The sequence below is a fragment of the Leptopilina boulardi genome, unplaced genomic scaffold (assembly GCF_019393585.1).
Source record: "Leptopilina boulardi isolate dan_hultmark-lab unplaced genomic scaffold, ZJU_Lbou_2.1 LbouV2_55, whole genome shotgun sequence".
NCBI lineage: Eukaryota > Metazoa > Arthropoda > Insecta > Hymenoptera > Figitidae > Leptopilina > Leptopilina boulardi.
In genome coordinates, this window is record NW_026138000.1 from 163,568 (window position 1) to 185,000 (window position 21,433).

Here is a 21,433-nt window from a genome sequence, read left to right on the forward strand (position 1 = left end):
TTATTTTAATCTACCATTGAAAATTCGGTTTTCTGTTTACGAAATTTTTTTTTATTTTCTTTTCATTTAATTTTCTTTTTATCAAATTAAAAAATTTTTTTTTATTCAAATTTAATTTTTAAATGATCTGAAGCATTCTTAGTTACCAAATGTGATGAAAGATTTGTTTACAAATGGTGGAGTAAACGCGCGTCATGGCAGAAAATATGGAAACAATTCTCTCGCCTTGGGAAACGGAAGCTTTTATTGAACATTTTCAAGCACTTCCGTTGGAAGAATTTGGAACAAAACGGTAAATTAACAAATATAAATTTTTTTAAAAATTTAATTATTTTTGTTTTTTTTTTTAATTTTTGGTAAAAAGAAAAAAAAATTTCCAGATGGTTTGAACATCACAAAGTGTTGATGCTTCTTAATCAGCAAAGTGTTTTGGAAATTAGTTCAATGAGAGAGGAAAGCGTTAAAGAATTGTTCATCACTTTTCAAAAAGTATGTTTAATGCCTAATTTATTAATTATTTATTTCAGCTTAATTCATTTTTTTTTACTTAAATCAATTAATTATTTATTTTCAATTAATATTAATTATCTATAAAAATAATTTACTTCTAATTAATTATTTAATAATTTTTTTCCCAATTATAATTAATTATTTATTTCTAAATAATTAATTTTTCAATAAATAAATTACTTTAATAAACAAGAGAAAATAGATTAATTTTTCCCACACGAGGGAGTAAAATAGTATTTTTTGCAATTGTCGAGTGTAAAATAACATTTTTTTCTCCAACCTAAGGGAGTAAAATGCTTATTTTAATTTTGTGAGACTAAAAATCATTATTATTCATCATTAATATTAAACAAACTTTTTTTTTTAAACCGCTTCACTTTTTTTTATATCTTTTGCGTGTCTCTTTTCCTTTTTTTTTCTTTTTTTCTATAATAATAATTTTCAGATACCCGTTTTAATTTACGAGGCAATACAAATTGAAATTTGGAAACACAAAGTATTTCCAATGTTAATCGAAATAAATGAGGAACCATCAAATACATTTATTTTATTTAGTGTTTTTTATCATGAGGAACTCGCGGTTTCTCTATTGGAAAATGTTCTCTATCATTCGGAAACAATTGAAACAATTGACGATTGTATTCTCGATCTAATTGATTATGCAATCAATAATATTACTCATCTTTTATTTGGCAAGAAACAAGAATTAGAAATTAATGACAGAACGTAAGGTTTTTTTTATTATTATTAATTAAAATAATTTACTTTCTTTAAATTACTAAATTATATTTGAAAAAATAAAAATAAATTTAAGAATTTTCAAAAATTATGAAAGAAAATATTTCCATTAAAAAATTTTTGTTATTTTCGCTTTTTTTTGAAATTTTTTTAGTTCCTCATGTTTACAAGAATTATTGGAAAAATGGTCCGAATTGGAATTTGACATTGGAATAAAGTGTATTTCAATTTTACGTTATTTATCAGAATTCGCGAATAATCTTCCACTTTGTGCACTGTCACGAATGCTGTGCACTCACGATTTACCATATTTATTGTGTCAACTCATCGAATCGAAACCATGGACAAAATTAATTAACGGTACTTAAAAAAAAATTTTTAATTAATTATGAATTTATAATTTATTTATAATTATTTTATTTTAATAATTATTATTTTATGTGACGCATTTTCTGAAGAAAGATGGCTAAGCCTATTGTCAACGTAACCTAACAGTTACTATTTTTGATTTTGTGAGATCAAAAATCATTATTTATTATTCATCATTAATATAAAACAAACCTTTTTTTTAAAAACCGCTTCACTTTTTCTTATATCCTCTTTCGTATCCATAGTTATCTGAAATAAAAAGAATAATAATATACAATATATGTTTTAATTTTTTATAATTAAAAAGAAACTTTTGATCAAGATATCAAACAATCATAAACATAACCTCTAATTTTTTGTTTCTCAGTTCCCTTTCTTCAGAGTTTGAATTTTTATTTATTCAAAAAAAATTTTTACTTTTTTTCCTCTTTTTTTGTTAATATAAAAGCATTTTCAAATAAAAAATTATTAATTGAAAACGTTAAAAAAAATAATGAAAAAACATATCGTCAGGTGAGAAATTTTGTTACGATGGAAAATGGGAGAAAGTCAATTTCTCCGAGGAGGATAAAATTTGCAAAACCGAAGGTCAAGTTTGGTTTGGTTTACGGGAAATTCTCTTAAATCCAAATTGTGCCCCTTATTATGAAATTACCGAGTTTCGTCTTTCACAGTTTCTCAAGGTAACAATTTTTTCTCAAAAATTTAATTTGAAAAAATAATAGAAAAAAAATTAAAACAAATATTTTGTTTCTCGCCCTCTGAAGAAAGGCAGAAGAAGCAAAAATTTATAGGTTATGTTTATGATTGTTGTACCGCATTTAAAAGTTTCTGTGTATTTTTACTTCGAACGATCATAAACATAACCTATAATTTTTTGCTTCTTGTATCCCTTTCTACAAAGTGCTTAACATATGACTATTCAAAAAATTATGGAATAACAGACAAAACAAAAAAAAATTAGTTACAGAAATTTTTACACGAACATGTATTGGATCAAATTCCACCACTTTTGGATTTAAGAAAATGGTTGAGTTATTTAAACGTAACTTCTCAAGCTTCCAATGCCCAACGACCTATAAACGTCGAAATGATACCCGAGGTAAGTTTTAAAAAAAAAATTTAATTTCTTTTCAAAATTGCACGTTTTACAATAAAATGCTTCGAAATTACGCGTAACTACACAACCCTGCTTCTCCCACTCTACGTTTAAGATGCACACATCTTAAGGTGCGTTCACAAAAGGCGCGATTTTTAAATATCATTTTTCTTCTATTTCACTATTACTTTAGATAAGATCCACAATTATGGATAAACATAATAAAAAATGGAAGAAATTGGCTAAAAATCAGTCGAAAACTCTTTTTACAAAAAATATTGATGAAATTAAAGCGACAGCGCAAATTTTAAGTGAATCATACGATATGAATAAACTTGACATTGTTGATGGAAAAAAATGTTTTCTTTGTAAGAATACAGCGAAAAAACGTTGCTCAAAATGTAAAGAGGCTTGGTATTGTGATAGGTGAGTTAAAAAAAAAATAATTTAGACACCATTTTCAAAATTTGAGAAAAAAAAGGATGTAATTTTTACATATTTTAAAAACAATTCAAGAGAATTTTCAAATTAAAACGATTTAGATCGTTTAAAAAATTACTTTTGGAAAATTTCAGTTTTCAAATTTTTCTTTTTTAATTAAATAGAAAATTTGTATATTTTTTCCAGAGAGTGTCAGGTGAAAGATTGGAATAATCACAAGGATTTTTGTACAAAAATCGAGCAATTTAAAGAAACGAATGATTAGAATTAAAAGAAAATATGAATTTTTTGTATTTTCTACAATATATAGTAATTTAATTATACGTCAGTAAATTTTTTGAATTGTTTTTTTTTTATAAAAAAAAGCCTTTAATTTTAAATTTTAAGTAAATTTCTATTTATAATTAAAAGAAGCATTGTAGAAGCAGCTTAAAATTTAAAGAACCGAAAGTTACAGTTTTGAATTTTCTCGCGCATGTGTACTGCGATTAAAAAAGGCGGTTCTCATCATTTTTCACCTAACTTTACGAAGAAGATCGAATCATCTAAGAGGTAAAATATTTTTTATTTATATTTTATAAAAATAAAAGGTGAATGACATAAAAATGAAGACTTCTCCAAAAAATTGGAAGTCATTTCAAATTTTTGAAATTGAGCTATATAATTCAAAAATGTTTTCCCATAAATTAAATTACTGTTATGTTTACGCGAGTGGTCCGGCTCTAACATAACCTCAAAACTGAAAAATGTTTTTTAACGCAAACAAAATTTTAAAAAAAAAATTAATTTCAAACAATTTTAGAAGATATAGTTAAACAATTTTTGGAAAAAATTATGTTGAGTTAAAATCTTTTGATAAATTATATTATTATTATTTTTTTTTTAACATTTTGACTTTTTTCAGCTTTAGACAAAAATTTTAATTTTTATAAAAAATTTTTATTATATTCAATGAAACATTTTCTACAGTCGTAAACTTTTTTCAATTGTTAAAAGTACTTTAAAAAATTATTTAATAAATAAAATTTGTATTTATAATTTTTAACAATAACGTACTTTTAATAATTAAAAAAAGTTTACGATTTGTAAATGTTAATCACCTGAATAAAATAATATAAAAATTGCAATTTTTCTCTAAACAGAAGGAAAAAAGTCAAAATGTTAAAGAAATAATAATAATAATATTATAAATAATAAAATAATTTATCAAAAGATTTTAATTCAACATAATAAATTTCGGAAAAGTGTAATATCTTCTGAAATTGTTTGAAATTAATTTTCATTAAAGTTTTGTTTGCGTTAAAAAACGTTTTTCAGTTTTGAGGTTATGTTATTGGATTTTTTGAAAAATCAAAACTATTTTATAAAAAGGGTGAAAAAAATTCGAAAGGTTTTTTTCTGTTCTTTCGAATGGTGTAAAATTTTCGAATTGCATATTGCATATGGAATTTTTATTTTATTCTTTCAAATGAATTTTCATTTGTTCGAATTATTATTTGATATAATTTCCATAAAAACCGATTTTTCTGCTGAATTTTTAACCGAAAAATCATTTAACAGAATTTCTAATTGATATTTGTCCGAAATTGAAAATGACCGAAACAACAGTCGATTTTGGAGCGATTTTTAAAATCAACCAATCACATAATTTTTTGGATAATTTTTTGATTAGTTGATAATTTAAAAATCGCGCCAAAATCGATTGTTGTTTCTGTCATTTGAAATTTCGGACAAATGAAAATTTTTTATCAATTAGAAATTCTGTTAAATGATTTTTCGGTTAAAAATTCAGTAAAAAAATCGGTTTTTATGGAAATTATATCAAATAATAATTCGAACAAATGAAAATTCATCTGAAAGAATAAAATAAAAATTCTATGCAATGCAATTCTATACACACTAAAAATTCTTTAAAATGCGTTTTATATGTTAAATGAAAATTCGAGTAAATATAAATTTTGACAAATAAAAATTCTGTAAGGTGAATTTCCAGTTATATAAAAATTCTGTAATATAGAAAAATCGTTTTGATAAAAAGTCTGCAAAATAATAATTTGAATAAATAAAAATTCGACCCCTTTTTACCCATAAAAATACCCACATATATAATTTTTTTTACACTTTATTAGAAACTTACACAAAAATTATTTACAATGCGACTTATACAATAATTTCTTTTCTTATATATTATAAAAAAGTTCTTTATAAGTATATGTTTATCATCAGTGGAACTAAAATTTTACATTTATTAAAAGCCCTAATAGCACCGATCATATTAAGGAATCATATTATTTGCAATCATTAATTTCAAGTTTTACCATTATTATGGATATAAAATTTAAGGGTATTTAAAAACAAAAATGATTCCATATTTTTTTTAAGTAGGCGATGAAAATCGATGATAAGGCCAACAATAATGTGGCGGTGGTGGTGGTTGATGTGATGGTGGTTGTGAATGTTGAGACGTTGATCCACTAGGGAATAAATGATGTGAATGATATTGATGACAATTTGTCGTCGATCCAGTTCCACGAGGTGTTCCTGTTGACTCCAGTGTAACACCAGCTTGGGTCTGACACGCCAACATTAATCCGTGAAAATCAAATTTATAGGCATATCTTTTGCCATGAACTTTTGTCATTATATTTTTATCATAGTAGTATCTGCAATTAATTTGTTCCTATTTAATTTTTTTTTCCTCAGCATAACAGTATATATTGAACTTTTAATAATTCCCAAAATTTAAAAGGTCCTATATATTTATTTTTCTCAAATAAAAAAGTTCCTATCCAGTGGGCAAAAAACCATGTTCATTTTAAAAACGTTTCATGTCCGCCAAATAATGTTCTCAAACATTTTAAGAATATGGATGTTCAAATAATATGTTCTAGTACATTTTTTGGCTGACATATGAAACGTTCCCAAAAAAATTTAAGAACATTCTTGGAACGAACATGGTTTTTTGACCACTTTGCATCCCTGGCAGATTAGCATCAATCAATCTCTGAACGAATTTGATCAGGTTTCACTCAAGTTTAATTTAAAGCAAAAAATATTGCAACCAATTAGTGCAGGTATGATGAAATACAGCTAAATTAATAATTATTTATTTGATTTGTGGAAGACTTATATGTTAAATTAAAATTTAATTACATGAAAAAGACGTATATTTAAGAGTATGTTTAACATACCTGAGAGCTCTCGAAAGTTTATCATAATTCATATTGGGTTTGCTCTTGCGCTCTCCCCAACGGCGTGCCACTTCATCAGGATCAGTGAGCTTGAATTCACCGTTTGAGCCCTCCCATGCAATACAGGAGGAGTTTGACGAATCGGAGAGTAGCTCGAGAAGGAATTGCCAAAGTTGAACTTGTCCGCCTCCGACCGCCCCCGAACTACTGCCTCCAGTTGAACCAATCAGAGAACACGTGCGTTGAAGGAGGCTGAACCTTTCTAAAATTCACAGAAACAAGTATATATATATATTTAACTGATAGGAAGGTTCTTCAGAGAAATAAAAAACACCTTCTCCCCCCTCGCCATCGATCTTGATGACCATGGACCACCTTCCCCCCCCTTTTTTTTCTATTTTTGAGAAATTTATATTTTTAGTTTCAACTCAATTATTCATGTATACCAAAACAACTTTAATTACAGATTTTTTCTAAAATTTCAGTTTATCTTAAGAATTCTTTTTACGATAATTTTAAACTAATTTTAAAAATTACATGAATAAATTTTTTTTTTTTTTATATTTTCCCCCTATGAAAAGTATATGAAAAATTTTCATTCATTAAAAAAAAAAATGTGTACCATTGTAAAATATTGCCGCAGTTGAAGGATGTAATCTGGAATCTTGTTGAAGGTGTAAGGGGTGGGTTTGTATCCTCCACATAACGTGCTTGTCGATCATAAAAAATTATTTGCAGCCCCTCGAGTGACGATCTTTTTTCAAAAAAAAAAAAAAAAAAAACCCTCCCGCTTAGTATAATGAATAGTATTTCAATATATATTAATATAATATTAATATATTTATTAATATTATATTATATATATTAATTGTATTGTATTCATGAAATTTGTTTTTATTTAGAAAAATAATATTTCGCGAACCTTTAGGAATGCCAAATGATCGACGCCGCCATTGCGGACAAATTGCCTTGAAATCGGCCATTGCTTTTTACCGAGAACTTGAAATCCGGCTTCTCGACACCAAATTCCACCAATAAAAAGCGCCATTTTTCAAAAAAAAATTTGTAAAACAAAAAAAAACACTATCACCGAAAAAATCACAGTAATATATAAATATTTAGCTTTCTATTTTAAATAAATTGTAAATTCACTATTTCATATTTTTATTTCTATTCATTTTTTTTTTTGACTTTTTTACATTCTCATAAGAAGGTATTTTGTATATATCAGCACTATTTTTTGATACAATTTTTACTGACGTTTTTTAAAAATAAAAATTTCAAATATTTTAAATAAAATAAAAAAATTATTTTCAAAAAAATATTTTTTATAAAGAAAACTTGATTCTTGTGGAGAGAAATTTTTTTTTTTCAATAACTACCAAAAAACATTTAATAAGGGAAATCGTTCGCAGTTGGTGGTTGCTAGTGTGAAACTGAGAGACCTTTGACCCGGTGATTTCAGCCCTTATTGCCCCCACCATTCTTCCACCCCCAATCCCTCTGCTTTTGCCAACAAGAGGTGTCCAAAAAAGATTCTCTTCTTTGTTTTTTAGAGAATTAAATTAAAATAGAATTTTCATTTCAGAATTTTAATAACATCGAAAATAAATATTTCCAATTCCATATAAAAAAAGTGAATATTTTATTACATTTTTTTCAGACTTACTATTTTTTATTTTTTATAAATTAATTTTTTAAAATTAAAATAAATTTTTAATTGTAAACATAATTAAAAACAGAAGTTTATCCAATTAAATCTACATAATTTTTGAATTTTTTTTAAATATATTGTGACATTAAAAAATTATATTTTTATTTCAGATGCGACTGTATGAACGCGAAAAAGGATATAAGAAAAAGTGAAGCGGTTTAAAAAAAGGTTTGTTTTATATTAATGATGAATAATAAATAATGATCTTTGATCTCACAAGATTAAACTTAGGAAAACTTTTAGGCTATGTCTATACAAACTGGGTTCTTATGTTAACACGACATAAAGCGACAATTGTATATATAGACTCAGCCTTAATCAAACTATAAGAAACATAACCTATATTTTTTTGGTTGTTAGGTCCCTTTCTTCAGTTATATATCATCTCTCTTACTATAAAAAAATTATTTTCTTCACGTCATTAAAATTTTTCTACAGTTAATTTTTTGGTAATAATTAATTTTTATTAATAAAAATTTTATTTATTTTTTTTTGTTAATAAATTAATAAACTGTTTGATTTTTATTTTTAAATAAATTAAATTAATATCATATATTTATCTGCCAATTGTATATATATGAATAATACAATTTTTTTATGACGAAGCAAAGATTTTGAAATGTTATATATATATATATACGAAAAGGTGAAGTGAGAAAATTATCTCCTCTCTGAAGAGTAAGAGAGCTATAAGAATATGTCAAGAGGGGGGGATGTTTCATGCTCATCAAGAAAACAATATAGTCGCGCCCCGTGGTGAGAGAGCTTATATATATATACATACATATATACCGTACCTCTCTGGTACAGGCGCTGGACCATTTACCGGATGCTGGGTGTAAGGCCAGCAACCCTCTTCACCCCGAGAGACACCGTATTGCCGGCATTCAGGCGCGCTATATGCTATATGTATACCCAAACACTCGATGGTTTATTCATGAGTGAACTCTCACCGCGATAACACTGATTCGTTTAATAAACGACGGAGGGGAGAATAGAATACCTACAGCTTTATTCAAACTCACTATAAATCTTCCCAGCTTAGTGAGTGTCAAGAGAGCAAGAGAGAGAGAAATTCACAAAAATTTTCTGTTTCTTTCTGCATTTCCAATAATTAAAATTAAATTCAATAATACATTAATTTTTAATGCACATAATGGCTAAGAAAATTTTTTATTTAAAACAATTAAATTTTAAGATAACTTTTCGCCCCTTGAACTAATTTCGAGGCTTTCTATTGTGGATACACCCTAAAATGACCTAAATTTAAAGGTTATGTTGTCGTTTCTACTGTGGAAGTACCCTAAAAATTACCTAAATTTTTAGGTTATGATGCCTTCTTTCCATTGTGGGAATAGCTATTTTATCAAAATAGATTAATTAAACTTTATTTAAATCAAATAAACTTTTTTCCCCTTCTAGTATATATATATATAATAAGCCATTTTTTCGTAAAAATACTTTTTTTCAATTGATAGAAGGAAGAAAAAAGAAAACGATTTGAAAGTCCAATGAAAAAGTTTCATTGATATAAAGCCCTGGGACTTTCGTCCATTATATAGACCGAGAGAATTGCGATTTCAAATATACGAGTTGAGCGTAAAATAAAAATTCAATTTTTTTCAAAGATAGAGGGTAGAATAGAAATTCAAAATTTAATTAAAAAATTAAACGTAATTTTTTTTATAATAAATAAAACAAAAATCTTTTTTATGTTTTATGTGATTGAAATTTAACGAGGATAAAGATATATTATACGTTTCCTTGGACGCGGTCTGCTCCTTATCGAAAATGGATCGCCTCTCGTTAAACGCGCCTGATAAGGTAAGAGGTCAACCCCCAGGGGAACTTTTAGCTTCTTCCGGTCACTTTAGTTTGAAATAAAACGATTCAATATAAAACCTCTATTAAACCCTAGCATATAGCATTAAGTCAATCTCATCCATCCTCCGAATTAAAAATCTCAAAATTGAATTAATTCAATTTTCAGATTTATGATCCGAAATTTTTACCATTAAAAAAATATAATTTATTTCATCTTAAATAAATATTTTTATTCACCTGTTTTTATATTAGAAAATTGTGTTTTTCGAATTTTGTAAAAATAAATATCGAAACTCACCGGAAATATGTTCCTCTTGAAGAAGAGCATCATTTCGCACACCCGTCGCCTGTAGTCTAAGATGACCAAGATGTCGAGCAAGAATTTTACCGCCAGGAATTTTTTCCCAATGACTCAGTGTTAATTCTAACAGTTCTTTGCCAGATTTTGGCAATTCGGATAAAATTGGAACGGGTTCAATGGAAAATGCACCAATACACCACGATAACCACGAGGTCACATGACTCGAATTCCATTCAGAGGGATCTGGAATTTTAAATTATTTGCAAAAAACCTATACAAAAATTTTTCATATTAAATTTTCTAATTTTTTGAGGGAAATTGAAACGAGAAAAGGTATTTTTTATAAAGTAGAAGTTGTAAAATTGATATTAATTTTTCGATATATTGAAAAGGCATCCAACCTGATGGTACAAAAACAGCCTCGTTGTGTTCCTTCTTCTCTTCATTATCATCTTCATGAAAATTAGATGATGAACCTTCACTCTCATTGACATTATTTATATGTTCACTTTTTTCACTGATTCTTTCATCACTAATTTGAATTTCGTCTAAATTCAAAATCTCCACTATTTCACCCCCCTCCGATGATGAAAATTCCACTTCAGCGTGCATATCATTCTCACTTTTTCCCAAACAATAATTATGATCATCACCTAATTCATTCTTATTGTTATTTTCATTTAAACTTATGGTGGTTCTTTTCCATTTTGATGATTGATATTGATAATCAAAATAATGATAAACATTCTTTGCAACTTCCTCACTGTCTAATGGTTCACTGAAAACTGTTGGTGAAAAAATGGAATGGTCCAGCACAACATTCACCGACGGCTCTTCTGCAGCAGCAGCGAAGAGAAATGATGATTCACGAAAATCGCCATCAGCAATGGGTCTCGAAGATCGAGTCACCGCTTCCTGGAAATTCTCCGTGCACGTCATTTGACCTTTTTTGTGACTCTCAACAATTTCATTGAATGAAATTGTAATTTTTTTTGTTGAAATTTATATGAGTTACAAAATAAATTTCGATTATTGAGTAATTTGAAGAAGAGTTGCGAGAGAAAAGAGTGAATTCTGAATATAACACTCTCATTTATGTGATCGAAAAGCTATAGGAGAAATAAATTGGCCAACGAGGAAGGGAGTCTGGAAAGATTTTAGAGGGGTACCTGTATCGTGGAAGGGATTTCAGAGAGATGATATTTTATGTATATATTTGTGTAAAAAAAGAGGAGTAAAATTTAAAGAAATACACAAATATTCAAATTATTTATTCCTCGTGTAAAAATAATTTAACAAAGTACATTTGTAGTTCGTTTAAATTTTCCCATTAGGGATATTTTTATTTAACCGAATTTTGAGTTAGCAGACTTTATTTTAAATATGCATTATAGATATCATTTTTAACTTATTGTTTTTTTTGTTTCAGATGACTATGGACACAAAAGAGGATATAAGAAAAAAGTGAAGTGGTTTAAGAAAAGGTTGTTTTATATTAATGATGAATAATAAATAACATTAACGAAATAAAATTATAAAACAATGGAGGATTAAAAAAAAGAAGTATTTTAATGACTACGGACATGAAAGAGGATATAAGAAAAAGTGAAGTGGTTTTTTTAAAAAAAGGTTTGTTTTATATTAATGATGAATAATTACCAAAATTAATTAAAACAACAGATTCACTTTGATCGTATAAAATATTAAATTTTTGTATGGAAACTCTTTTGGGCAAACAGTCCTTTTTTCCGTGAATGTATTTTTTAAATTTAGAAAATTCTTATATTGTCAAATTAAAATATCCTTAACTATTTTATTTATCAATTGAGAAACAGTTTTTTATTATTAAAAGTTAAAGTAAATAAACACGGGTGCGATCAAAAATAACAAACACAATATATAACTTTAAATTCAGTATATACATATATTAGGAAGTTTCGGAAAGCGATTCAAAGTGATGATTAAAAAAAGACAGGAAGTAGTTAATTTAAAATTCAAAGTGTAATATGATTTAGAAAGGAATAGGATATACCCGCGACCACACATCTGGTAATCTTGGGAGGTAAATATTTAGATTTTAAACCTTTCTCACTAATTTCTACTAAATATATTTGCATGCACGAATTATATATCAATATCATAATATATATGCGTTGATAATTTGTCTATTATAAAAATGCCGCGATTTAAAGTCAATGTAACACACTTGACACTCTTGATGTGGTATATAATTTCTTTGTCGGGCGCCATTATAATGACTATATTCTTATTTTGCATCTTTTTTTTCTCTCAATTTATATTCTATATATATATGAATAAGCGGCGTATCTCAACCGGACACATTTTTCATTCTGTATTTCTTTTAAACGATTCATTTGAACCTGTGCCGTATATGCGTTATATTTATAGGACTCTCGTATCCTATATACCTTTTTAAGGTTTTTACGTATATTTTTGATTTTTAAAAATTAATTTTCGACATTTTTATTTTATTTTTGTACAAGATTTTTAAAAAATAAATTAGTTAAGAATATTTTGAGATAATATAAATTACAAATCTCAATTTTAAAAATTGCAATTTAAAATTTTATTAAAAAATTAAAAATTTTTTTTTTAATTTGTAAATAGTTTTATTAAAAAACAAAAGCGTAATTATCGAGCACCGAAAGTCGATCGAGAGACACAAAAGAGAGAAAAAAAAATGTCGATCAGGGTGAATCATTTGAAAGATATTCAATATGTATATATAGTGAAAAAAAGAACATAACGGATGCATGTAACTTTCATCTGGTCGTTTAAGTTCTAAGAATCACTGAGTTCCCGCCAATTGGGGCCCCTCGTATATATGGCCCATTCACAAACCCAAGTGGAGGGCCTTATGACGAAACTTTCATTCAAGGACTCAAATCACTTCCAAGAATGAAAGATTTCTTATGTCATATATATATAGAAATATACAAAATGCATTAAAATATATTTTAAGGGTACTATTTTTGAAAAGAATCGGTTTTTTTTTTAATTTGAGAAATTATTTAGAAAAACTATCTTATCGATTGAGAAGTTTTGTATTATCGACACAGTTCGTTGCCGACCGTCGGTAATATCAATAAACTCGGGTTGAAAATTATTTTTTTAAATATATTTATGAAATGTTTTATAATTTTTGTTATTTCTTTTTTATCTCCCCTTTTCTTTTTAATGATTTTTAAATTATTAACTTTCATTTTGTTTTTGTATTAAATGAAAAATTTTCAAATTCACTTTTTGAAAAATAATAATTCATTCTTGTTTGATCATTTACCGAAAAGAAAGCCCACGCACGTCGTTTCATTGAAGAGATAAGTTCGAATTTTTCAATTCTCGGAAACGTGAATATTTCCCACTAACTTCGGTGGCGATCGTTCTTTTTTTAAAAAAAAAAAAGAAATTTCTTTTATTCTAAGCCATTTCACCCGCTGTGAACAACATGTTGACAATATATATCAGATTCCTTTTTTTTCTATTAATTTATTTTAAAATTAAAATAAAGGAAAAGAAAGGAAAAATAAACAAATCAAATCCTGTAAAAACTTATTATTTTTTATTATTAACAATTTATTAACAAATTTGCAAAATCTGTTTAAATTAATTCGAAATACATTTTTCGTAGGTGATAGAAATTTTTTTCAAATTACTTAAATAATACAAATTCATTGAAATTGCGAACAATTTTTAAAAGTCAAACAGGAATAATGGACTAAAAAAAAAAAAAAAAATCAAAACACCCCAAATGAGATCTTTTCCTACTTACCAAAATAATTATTATTATGGAATTAATTCGCTAAAAAATGCCATTTAAATGATTTTTTCTTTTTTGAGAAAATAAATCAGTAAATTTACTAAATACATTTAATTATTAAATTTTCCACAGAAAAAAAATCTAAAAATAAATCGAAAGAATAAAAAATAGATAACAAAAAAGAAAGAGAAAAACAAGGAAATTCGCGTGTAAAATTCTATCTACCGACAATATTTACATTTTTTTTTGTTTTTTTTTTGGTCAATTGTTGATTAAATTTTACCGTTAATGTAAAATTCGACTATAAATTATTTAAGGAAAAAGAGATACGAAAAAAGAAAAGAAAATGAAAATTCCTCGGTTATGAATTATTTTAGAGAATGTAACAAAAAAAAAAGGAAAAAAAAATAATAAATGGAAAAAATACATTTTAAAGACTAGAATCGCAAAATATTTCTAATTTGCGAAATTATCATTGACGTTTTTTAGCCGCTTTTACGGCTTTTGTTTTTTGTTTCTCACCACCTGAGAGATAAGTCGTTAAAACTTCTGATACTTCAGGTAAATTGTAAATTGTCAAATTATTTAATTGTTCCATTTCCTGAAAGAAAGGGAAAATAAATTAAATATTTTTAAGGAAAAAAAAAACAAAAATATATTTGAATTATAAAATTAATAGTTAATTAAATAATTCTCACCTTTCTTGTTTCTGGATCGTTCATTATTTTCGGGAGAATCATTATTAAAATTAATGGTAAAATCATCATGAGAACCTTGAATAAAAAGAGAAAAAAAATCGACGATTAATTGAGAGGGGAAAAAAATTTAATTTGCTAAAAAAAAATTAGTATTTTAGAGGTCAAAAAAAAGAAAATATTTATTTAATTTCTATTTTTGAAGTAGAAGTGAGAAAAAATTATTTTATAAAATTATTTTTAAATAATAATTATAACAATTAATTATTAATTAATTATTTTAAAAAAATAATAAAAAAAATAATTTCAAAAATTATTAACAATTAATTAATAATTAATTATTTGTTAATAATTTTATAAAATTATTTTTAGGGGAAAAAATTGTGTTTTTTTTTTAATTAAATTTTTTTTCAATTAATTAATTAATTAAAATTTTTTTTTATATTCTCACCATTGGATTGAAGAGAAAATCAGTGACTCTCCATTCTTCGCGTACTTGGAAATATTTAAATGGCGAAATTGATCGCATTTTCAATGGATATGGCACTTGAATAACTTGCGATGTTTGAATTAAATTTACCTTTCGGGCACGAAATTTGCCCTTTGAATTAATTTCAACGCGTACTGGTTCATATAAATAATTTGGATTTACAACTTCAATAACATACGAACCCGATGGAACGTTTGAAATAATAAATGTTCCATCCTCTCTGAAAAGAAAAATTTTAAATAAAAATTTGCAATTTACAATTTTATTAACTTGAAATTTTAAAAAATTTAATAATTTCAAATTTAAAAAAAATTTACATTACAAAATTAAAATTAATTTAAAAAAAATGTAATTTTAACATTAAATTAATGAATTTTTTTTTAATAATAAAATAATATAAAATAAAAATTTTTATTATTTATTATTATTATTTAATAAAATTAAATAAATTACTGATAAAATTAAATTAATTTTAAATTTAACAAATTTACTTACAAAATTAAATTAATTTTAAATTTAAAAAATTTTGCTTACAAAATTAAATTAATTTCCAATTTAAAAAATTTTGCTTACAAAATTAAATTAATTTAAAATTTAAAAAATTTTGCTTACAAAATTAAATTAATTTAAAATTTAACAAATTTCCTTACAAAATTAAATTAATTATAAATAAAAAAAATGTAATTCTAATATTTATTTAATTTGAAAATTAAATTAATTTAAAATTTAACAAATTTCCTTATAAAATTAAATTAATTATAAATAAAAAAAAATTTAATTCCAATATTTATTTAATTTCAAAATTAAATTAAATTTAAAAATTTTGAATTTAAAAAATTTACTTTTAAAATTAAATAAATTAATTTTTATTCAATAAAGGAAAAAAAAATTTATATAAAGTTGCGAAAAAAAAATTTCTCTTTCGTTATGACATGTAAAAGGAAAGAAAATTCAACAATCTAAATATTATTATATAAATAAAAAAATTCGTAAAATTTGAAGGTTAGGTTTCGTTAAAAAAAAATAATTTTTATAAAATTTCCATAATTAAAACTAACTTAAATAAGAATATTTATTAAAAATTAATGAAATTCTCATTTTATTTTCTCGACCTAAAAGTATAAAATAAAAAAACTCACCTTAAAAATCCATAATTTTCACCTCCGTTTGCCATGACGTGTGTCATTAATTGCCAACCTGAATTACCAGCATTTTCCCATGGAAACACTTTTCCCTCAATAACATATAAATCTGTTGATAATTCTTCAGATTCATTTGAATAAACATTGTTTATTAATGCGAAAATAAACGCAAAAATAATAAAAATACTTTGTCGAATTTTTTTTGACATTTTATTAATTTTAAGGTTATGTATGCTATCTTTATTTTGCAACTACACGTCAGCGCAATCAATTGCCCAGTATAGGCAACATTAGAAAATTAAATTTTTTTTTTTTTATTTTTTCTATGGCAAAATACGTTAAAATTGAATTAAATAATTGCAAAATATTACAATATAATAATATATTAATAATTTTATAATCATTAAAATAAAAACCAAAGTTTTTGATAATAATTTTCTCAAGGTTTTCAAAAACCTACAGTAGCAAATTTCCTCTCTTCTTGATTTTTTTCAGTCGAATCTTAATTATTTCTTTATATTTAATAGAATTTACTTCTTTTTTTTAAATTAGCAATTATTAAAATAGATTTCAAAATAATTGCAATATTTTTTTTTTAAATTTGTATTTTAGCGCCGTTTTGTGGACATGCGCTGTAATAATGCGCATGCGCCCAGCGTCGTATACTCAGCGTCTCCGTCTTCCCCTTGTGTTTCTCATTAATTAAAATGTAATTAAAAACCAATTTCTATTGTAATTATGACCATTGTAACTAATTATTTTTTAATTTTTTTTTTTTATTAGTAAATGAAGTTTATTGTTGTATCTAATCCTTAAATAGTTGCCTACAAATCGAACTTGCCTCAGTATATATAAGTCGTAGATCGCCTGCAACGTAACCAAAAAAATTTCGCTTTTTCTCCAGTGTTTTTTTCAGTGAAAATTTAGTTTTACTATTAAAGTATAATTTTTTCAATTTATTCTATTCGTTTATTGAAAGTGTAAAAAGAAAAAGTGACGAAAATGGAGGAGAAATTACGTCAAATGGAAGACGAAATGAATCGGTAAGTTTTTCTAACCTCAAATTTTTTATTCGCATATTTCAAACGCAATTTGTTCGAAAATTATAAGAAAATAATTTTCAATGAAATATTATAAAACATTTCGATTTATAATGCAAAATTTATTTCTATTTTTTAGTAATTTATTTTTTTTTTATTTTAAGTTTATACAAATTTTTATTCCATTATATAGTAAAATGTTTTGTTTTTATTCCGAAAAAAAGTAAAAATTTTCGTGAAATTTCTATAACTAAAAATATTATATAAATATAATCAAAAATTATTGTAGAAGTAAATAAAATATTACTAAAATAAAATAAATGACAGCGTGAAATATATAATAATAAAATAACAAAAAAAAATATTGTCTTAATTTAATTGATTAATTAAATGTTAATAAATTGCGGTAAAGTCAATTTCTATAAATTAAAATATACAAAATAAATATTTTTGTTATTTTCTATATTATTTTTTTTTTGTATTCTCTACAATTTTTACTTATTTATTTCTTATTCGATTGTAAAATTTTCTTTTATTTTCGTATTCAAAAAAAAAAAAAAAATTAACATTAACTAATATTTAATTTCGTAAATTGTTCGTAATTAAAAATAAAACTATTAATTAAGTAACAGAAAATAAATTTTTTCTAATTGAATAAAATTGTAATTTAATAATTATTATTATTATTATTATTTAATTTAATAATTATTATTTTTATTATTTATTTATTTATTTAATAATTCAATTTATTTAATTTAATTAATTAAACATTAATTTCATTAAATTATTTAAATAATAATTTAATTTTTTATATTAATTTTTAACTGTTTATTATTAATTATTATTAATTCTAATTGAATTAAATTTTAATTTAATAATAATAATAATTATTATTATTATTATTTAATTTAATAATTATTATTTTTATTATTTATTTAATAATTTAATTTTTTTAATTTAATTAATTAAACATTAATTTCATTTTAAATTATTTAAATAATAATTTAATTTTTTAATTAATTATTAACAGTTTATTATTAATTATTAATTAAATAAATATTATTTATTTCACTTTCTTAATTAAAGATAAAATTTATTCTCGCCTAATTAATTAAATTAAATTCTCGAGGAATGATATTTTAAAAAGCCTCAAAAAAATTTACAAATTAGGAAGAAACAAATCTTATCTTATATTAATTAATTAATTTCGAGCGGCGAAATAAAATGTTCGGTTAATTAATTAAAGATTAATAATAATAATTAAGATAAAGTAAATAACAAATTTTGATATTTAAAAATAGAATTTTATTTTTTTAATTAATGAATATAATATAATTTATACAAAAAAATGTTGTGAAAATTAAAGAGGGGAAATTAAAGAAATTGAAATTTTATTCTTTTATTAAGTTTTTTGTTTTTTTTCATTCAAAAAAAAAAAAAAAAAAAAAAAAAAAAAATGCAGATTTGAAGCTGAAATTGGTGGTCAAATGATTCCGCCAATGGTGAGGCCTGTAATTGGTGCAAATACTTACAATCAAGTTGCACGACAACTTGAACAACATGAAATTCCAAATCCCGTTGTTGCCGCCGCAGCAGGTGTTGCTTTTTCTCAAATTATGGGATTCCCACCTCCACCGCCTCCGCCACCTCCAATTATGATTCCCCCTCAAGTCTCTAGACAAGGTAATATGAAAATTTTTATCACAAAAAAAGAACTGAAATTTTTATTTTAATTTTTATTTAAAAAAAAAAAAACAGTAAATTTTAATTTTTATCGAAAAAAACAATAAAATTTTTATTTTAATTTTTATTGGAAAAAGTACAATTTTTATTTTATTTTTATCAAAAGAAACGATATCAACTTTTATCCAAAAAAACTACGTTTTTTTTTCAAATATTTTATTCGTTTTCAAATTTTTAAACAAATATTTTTGTTACATTGGTAGAAAAATTCTAATCATTTTTGGTGTTTTTTTTTTTTTTTTTTTTTTTTTTTTTTGGTAACGTTATAGTAGGAAATATATTTTATTTATTAATATAAATTTGGAATTATAATAATTTTTTTAATTTTATGTTTAAAAGTAAATTTTTTGAAATTTTATTATTTAATTTAATAATTTGTAATTGAGAAAAAAAAAGTTACAAAATTGGAGGAATTAAATAAAATTTTTTTTTAATTATTAATTTTTTTTTTTTTTTTTTTTTAAAGGATCAGTACCAATTGCGAGTTATTCGTCGCCAGCGCAAATTTCCACATCATTTATGTCAAATCTTGTTGATCCATGTTTAACGGGTAATCCAAAATCTTATGAATCACCAGCACCGCAAATGATTCATCCCGAAATAATTGAACATATTATTAATGCAAAAGTAACGGACGATGAGGGTAAACGTAAGCCAAAGGCAAAAGGTGTTAGTACAGCGGCCGAATTGGCTATTAGTCAGGGTAAAGCGAGTTCAATTATGGCAAATGCAAGCGCCGAAGAATGCCATCCCAAGGGCAAGGGAAAGAAAAATAAGAAAATCATTCGTATGGCTGGCGGACAAACGTGGGAGGATCCATCGTTACTCGATTGGGACGATGGTAAATAATTTTTTTTTTTTTTTGCAAAATTAATTTTATTTATTCAACAGGCCCCGAATTATACCATTTTTTGAATTTTTCCGACTTTTTTCGACTTATTTTAATAAAATGAGACTTTTTCGAATTTTTTTTTTTTTTTTTTTTAACAAAATATTTAAACAAAATACGTTTTTTTTTTTGGTGTACAATGCAGAGATCTTCTTTATTTCAATTATTTTGGATATTTTTTTTTTTTTTAATTTTGGAATTCAATTTTTTTTATGTGATTTTTAATAAATTCTTCATCAAACGGAAATCACTAGAAATTTCACTTATTATAATTATTGTCTGAAATTTAACACAATATCTTTTGAAATTCAATTATTTTTAAAAATATTTTCAATTTAAAAAGTTGTAAAAATTAATTATTTCAAAAATTTTTCATTTAAAATTTTTTGAAATTCAATTATCTCTAAAAATTTAAATTCAAAATCAACAAAAAATTCAATTGTTTGCAAAAATTTCAATTCAAAATCAATTAAAATTCAATTATTTTTCAACAATTTCAATTCAAAATCAACTAAAATTCAATTATTTTCAAAATTAATTAAAATTCCATTTTTTTCAAAAAGTTCAATTCAAAATTAACTAAAATTTAATTATTTTTCAAATTTAAATTCAAAATCAACTAAAATTCAATTATTTTCAAAATTAATTAAAATTCCATTTTTTTCAAAAAGTTCAATTCAAAATTAACTAAAATTTAATTATTTTTCAAATTTAAATTCAAAATCAACTAAAATTCAATTATTTTCCAAATATAAATTCAAAATCAACTAAAATTCAATTCTATTTAAAATAAACTAATTTCAATTATTTTCCAAATTTAAATTTAAAATCAACTAAAATTTAACTAAAATACAATTATTTTCCAAAATTATAATTGAAATTCAATTATTTTAATAATTTTCCATTTAAAATAAACTAATTTCAATTATTTTCCAAATTTAAATTTAAAATCAACTAAAATTTAACTAAAATACAATTATTTTCCAAAATTATAATTGAAATTCAATTATTTTAATAATTTTCCATTTAAAATAAACTAATTTCAATTATTTTCCAAATTTAAATTTAAAATCAACTAAAATTTAACTAAAATACAATTATTTTCCAAAATTATAATTGAAATTCAATTATTTTAAAAATTTTCTATTTACAATCAACTAATTTCAATTATTTTCCAAAATTTCAATTAAAAATCAACTACACTTCAATTATTTTCAAATTTTTCTATTTAAAATTAACTAAAATTCACTTTTTTTCCAAAATTTTCTATTTAAAATTAACTGAAATTCAATTATTCCAAATTTTCAATTTAAAATCAACTAATTTCAATTATTTTCCATATTTTTAATTCAAAATCAACTAAAATTCAATTATTTTTCAAAACTTCGATTGAAATTCAATTATTTTCCAAAATTTTTAATTCATTGTCAATTGAAATTCAATAATTTAAAAAAAATTTCAATTTTAAA

General features: G+C 23.8%; 4 protein-coding genes across 4 annotated transcripts in view; 2 read left to right on the forward strand and 2 right to left on the reverse strand.

The window, feature by feature from the left end:
- LOC127290100 (zinc finger MYND domain-containing protein 10) lies at positions 1-3,499 on the forward strand. Its single transcript, XM_051318492.1, has 8 exons — positions 1-292; positions 381-489; positions 956-1,236; positions 1,403-1,608; positions 2,131-2,300; positions 2,582-2,719; positions 2,910-3,142; positions 3,344-3,499. Exons 1-8 carry the CDS (start codon positions 195-197, stop codon positions 3,420-3,422), a joined length of 1,314 nt encoding a protein of 437 aa, XP_051174449.1. The 5' UTR covers positions 1-194; the 3' UTR covers positions 3,423-3,499.
- Positions 3,500-5,263: 1,764 nt separating this feature from the next.
- On the reverse strand, positions 5,264-11,266 carry LOC127290043 (DNA-binding protein D-ETS-6-like). The gene is made up of 4 exons (XM_051318414.1): positions 10,589-11,266; positions 10,185-10,430; positions 6,349-6,610; positions 5,264-5,820 (listed from the first exon to the last, which is right to left on the reverse strand). Exons 1-4 carry the CDS (start codon positions 11,124-11,126, stop codon positions 5,535-5,537), a joined length of 1,332 nt encoding a protein of 443 aa, XP_051174371.1. The 5' UTR covers positions 11,127-11,266; the 3' UTR covers positions 5,264-5,534.
- A 2,479-nt stretch (positions 11,267-13,745) lies between these two features.
- On the reverse strand, positions 13,746-16,556 carry LOC127290112 (ER membrane protein complex subunit 7). The gene is made up of 4 exons (XM_051318502.1): positions 16,290-16,556; positions 15,112-15,370; positions 14,664-14,738; positions 13,746-14,566 (listed from the first exon to the last, which is right to left on the reverse strand). The coding sequence occupies exons 1-4, from the start codon at positions 16,499-16,501 to the stop codon at positions 14,438-14,440; spliced, it is 675 nt and encodes a 224-aa protein (XP_051174459.1). The 5' UTR covers positions 16,502-16,556; the 3' UTR covers positions 13,746-14,437.
- A 389-nt stretch (positions 16,557-16,945) lies between these two features.
- The window catches only part of LOC127290068 (RNA-binding protein 42), a 15,433-nt gene continuing 10,945 nt past the window's right edge, over positions 16,946-21,433 (forward strand). The window contains exons 1-3 of the mRNA XM_051318453.1: positions 16,946-17,335; positions 18,795-19,015; positions 19,542-19,916. Coding sequence (XP_051174410.1) covers positions 17,295-17,335; positions 18,795-19,015; positions 19,542-19,916 — 637 coding nt within the window. The 5' untranslated portion in view covers positions 16,946-17,294. The remainder of the gene's footprint in view (positions 17,336-18,794; positions 19,016-19,541; positions 19,917-21,433) is intronic.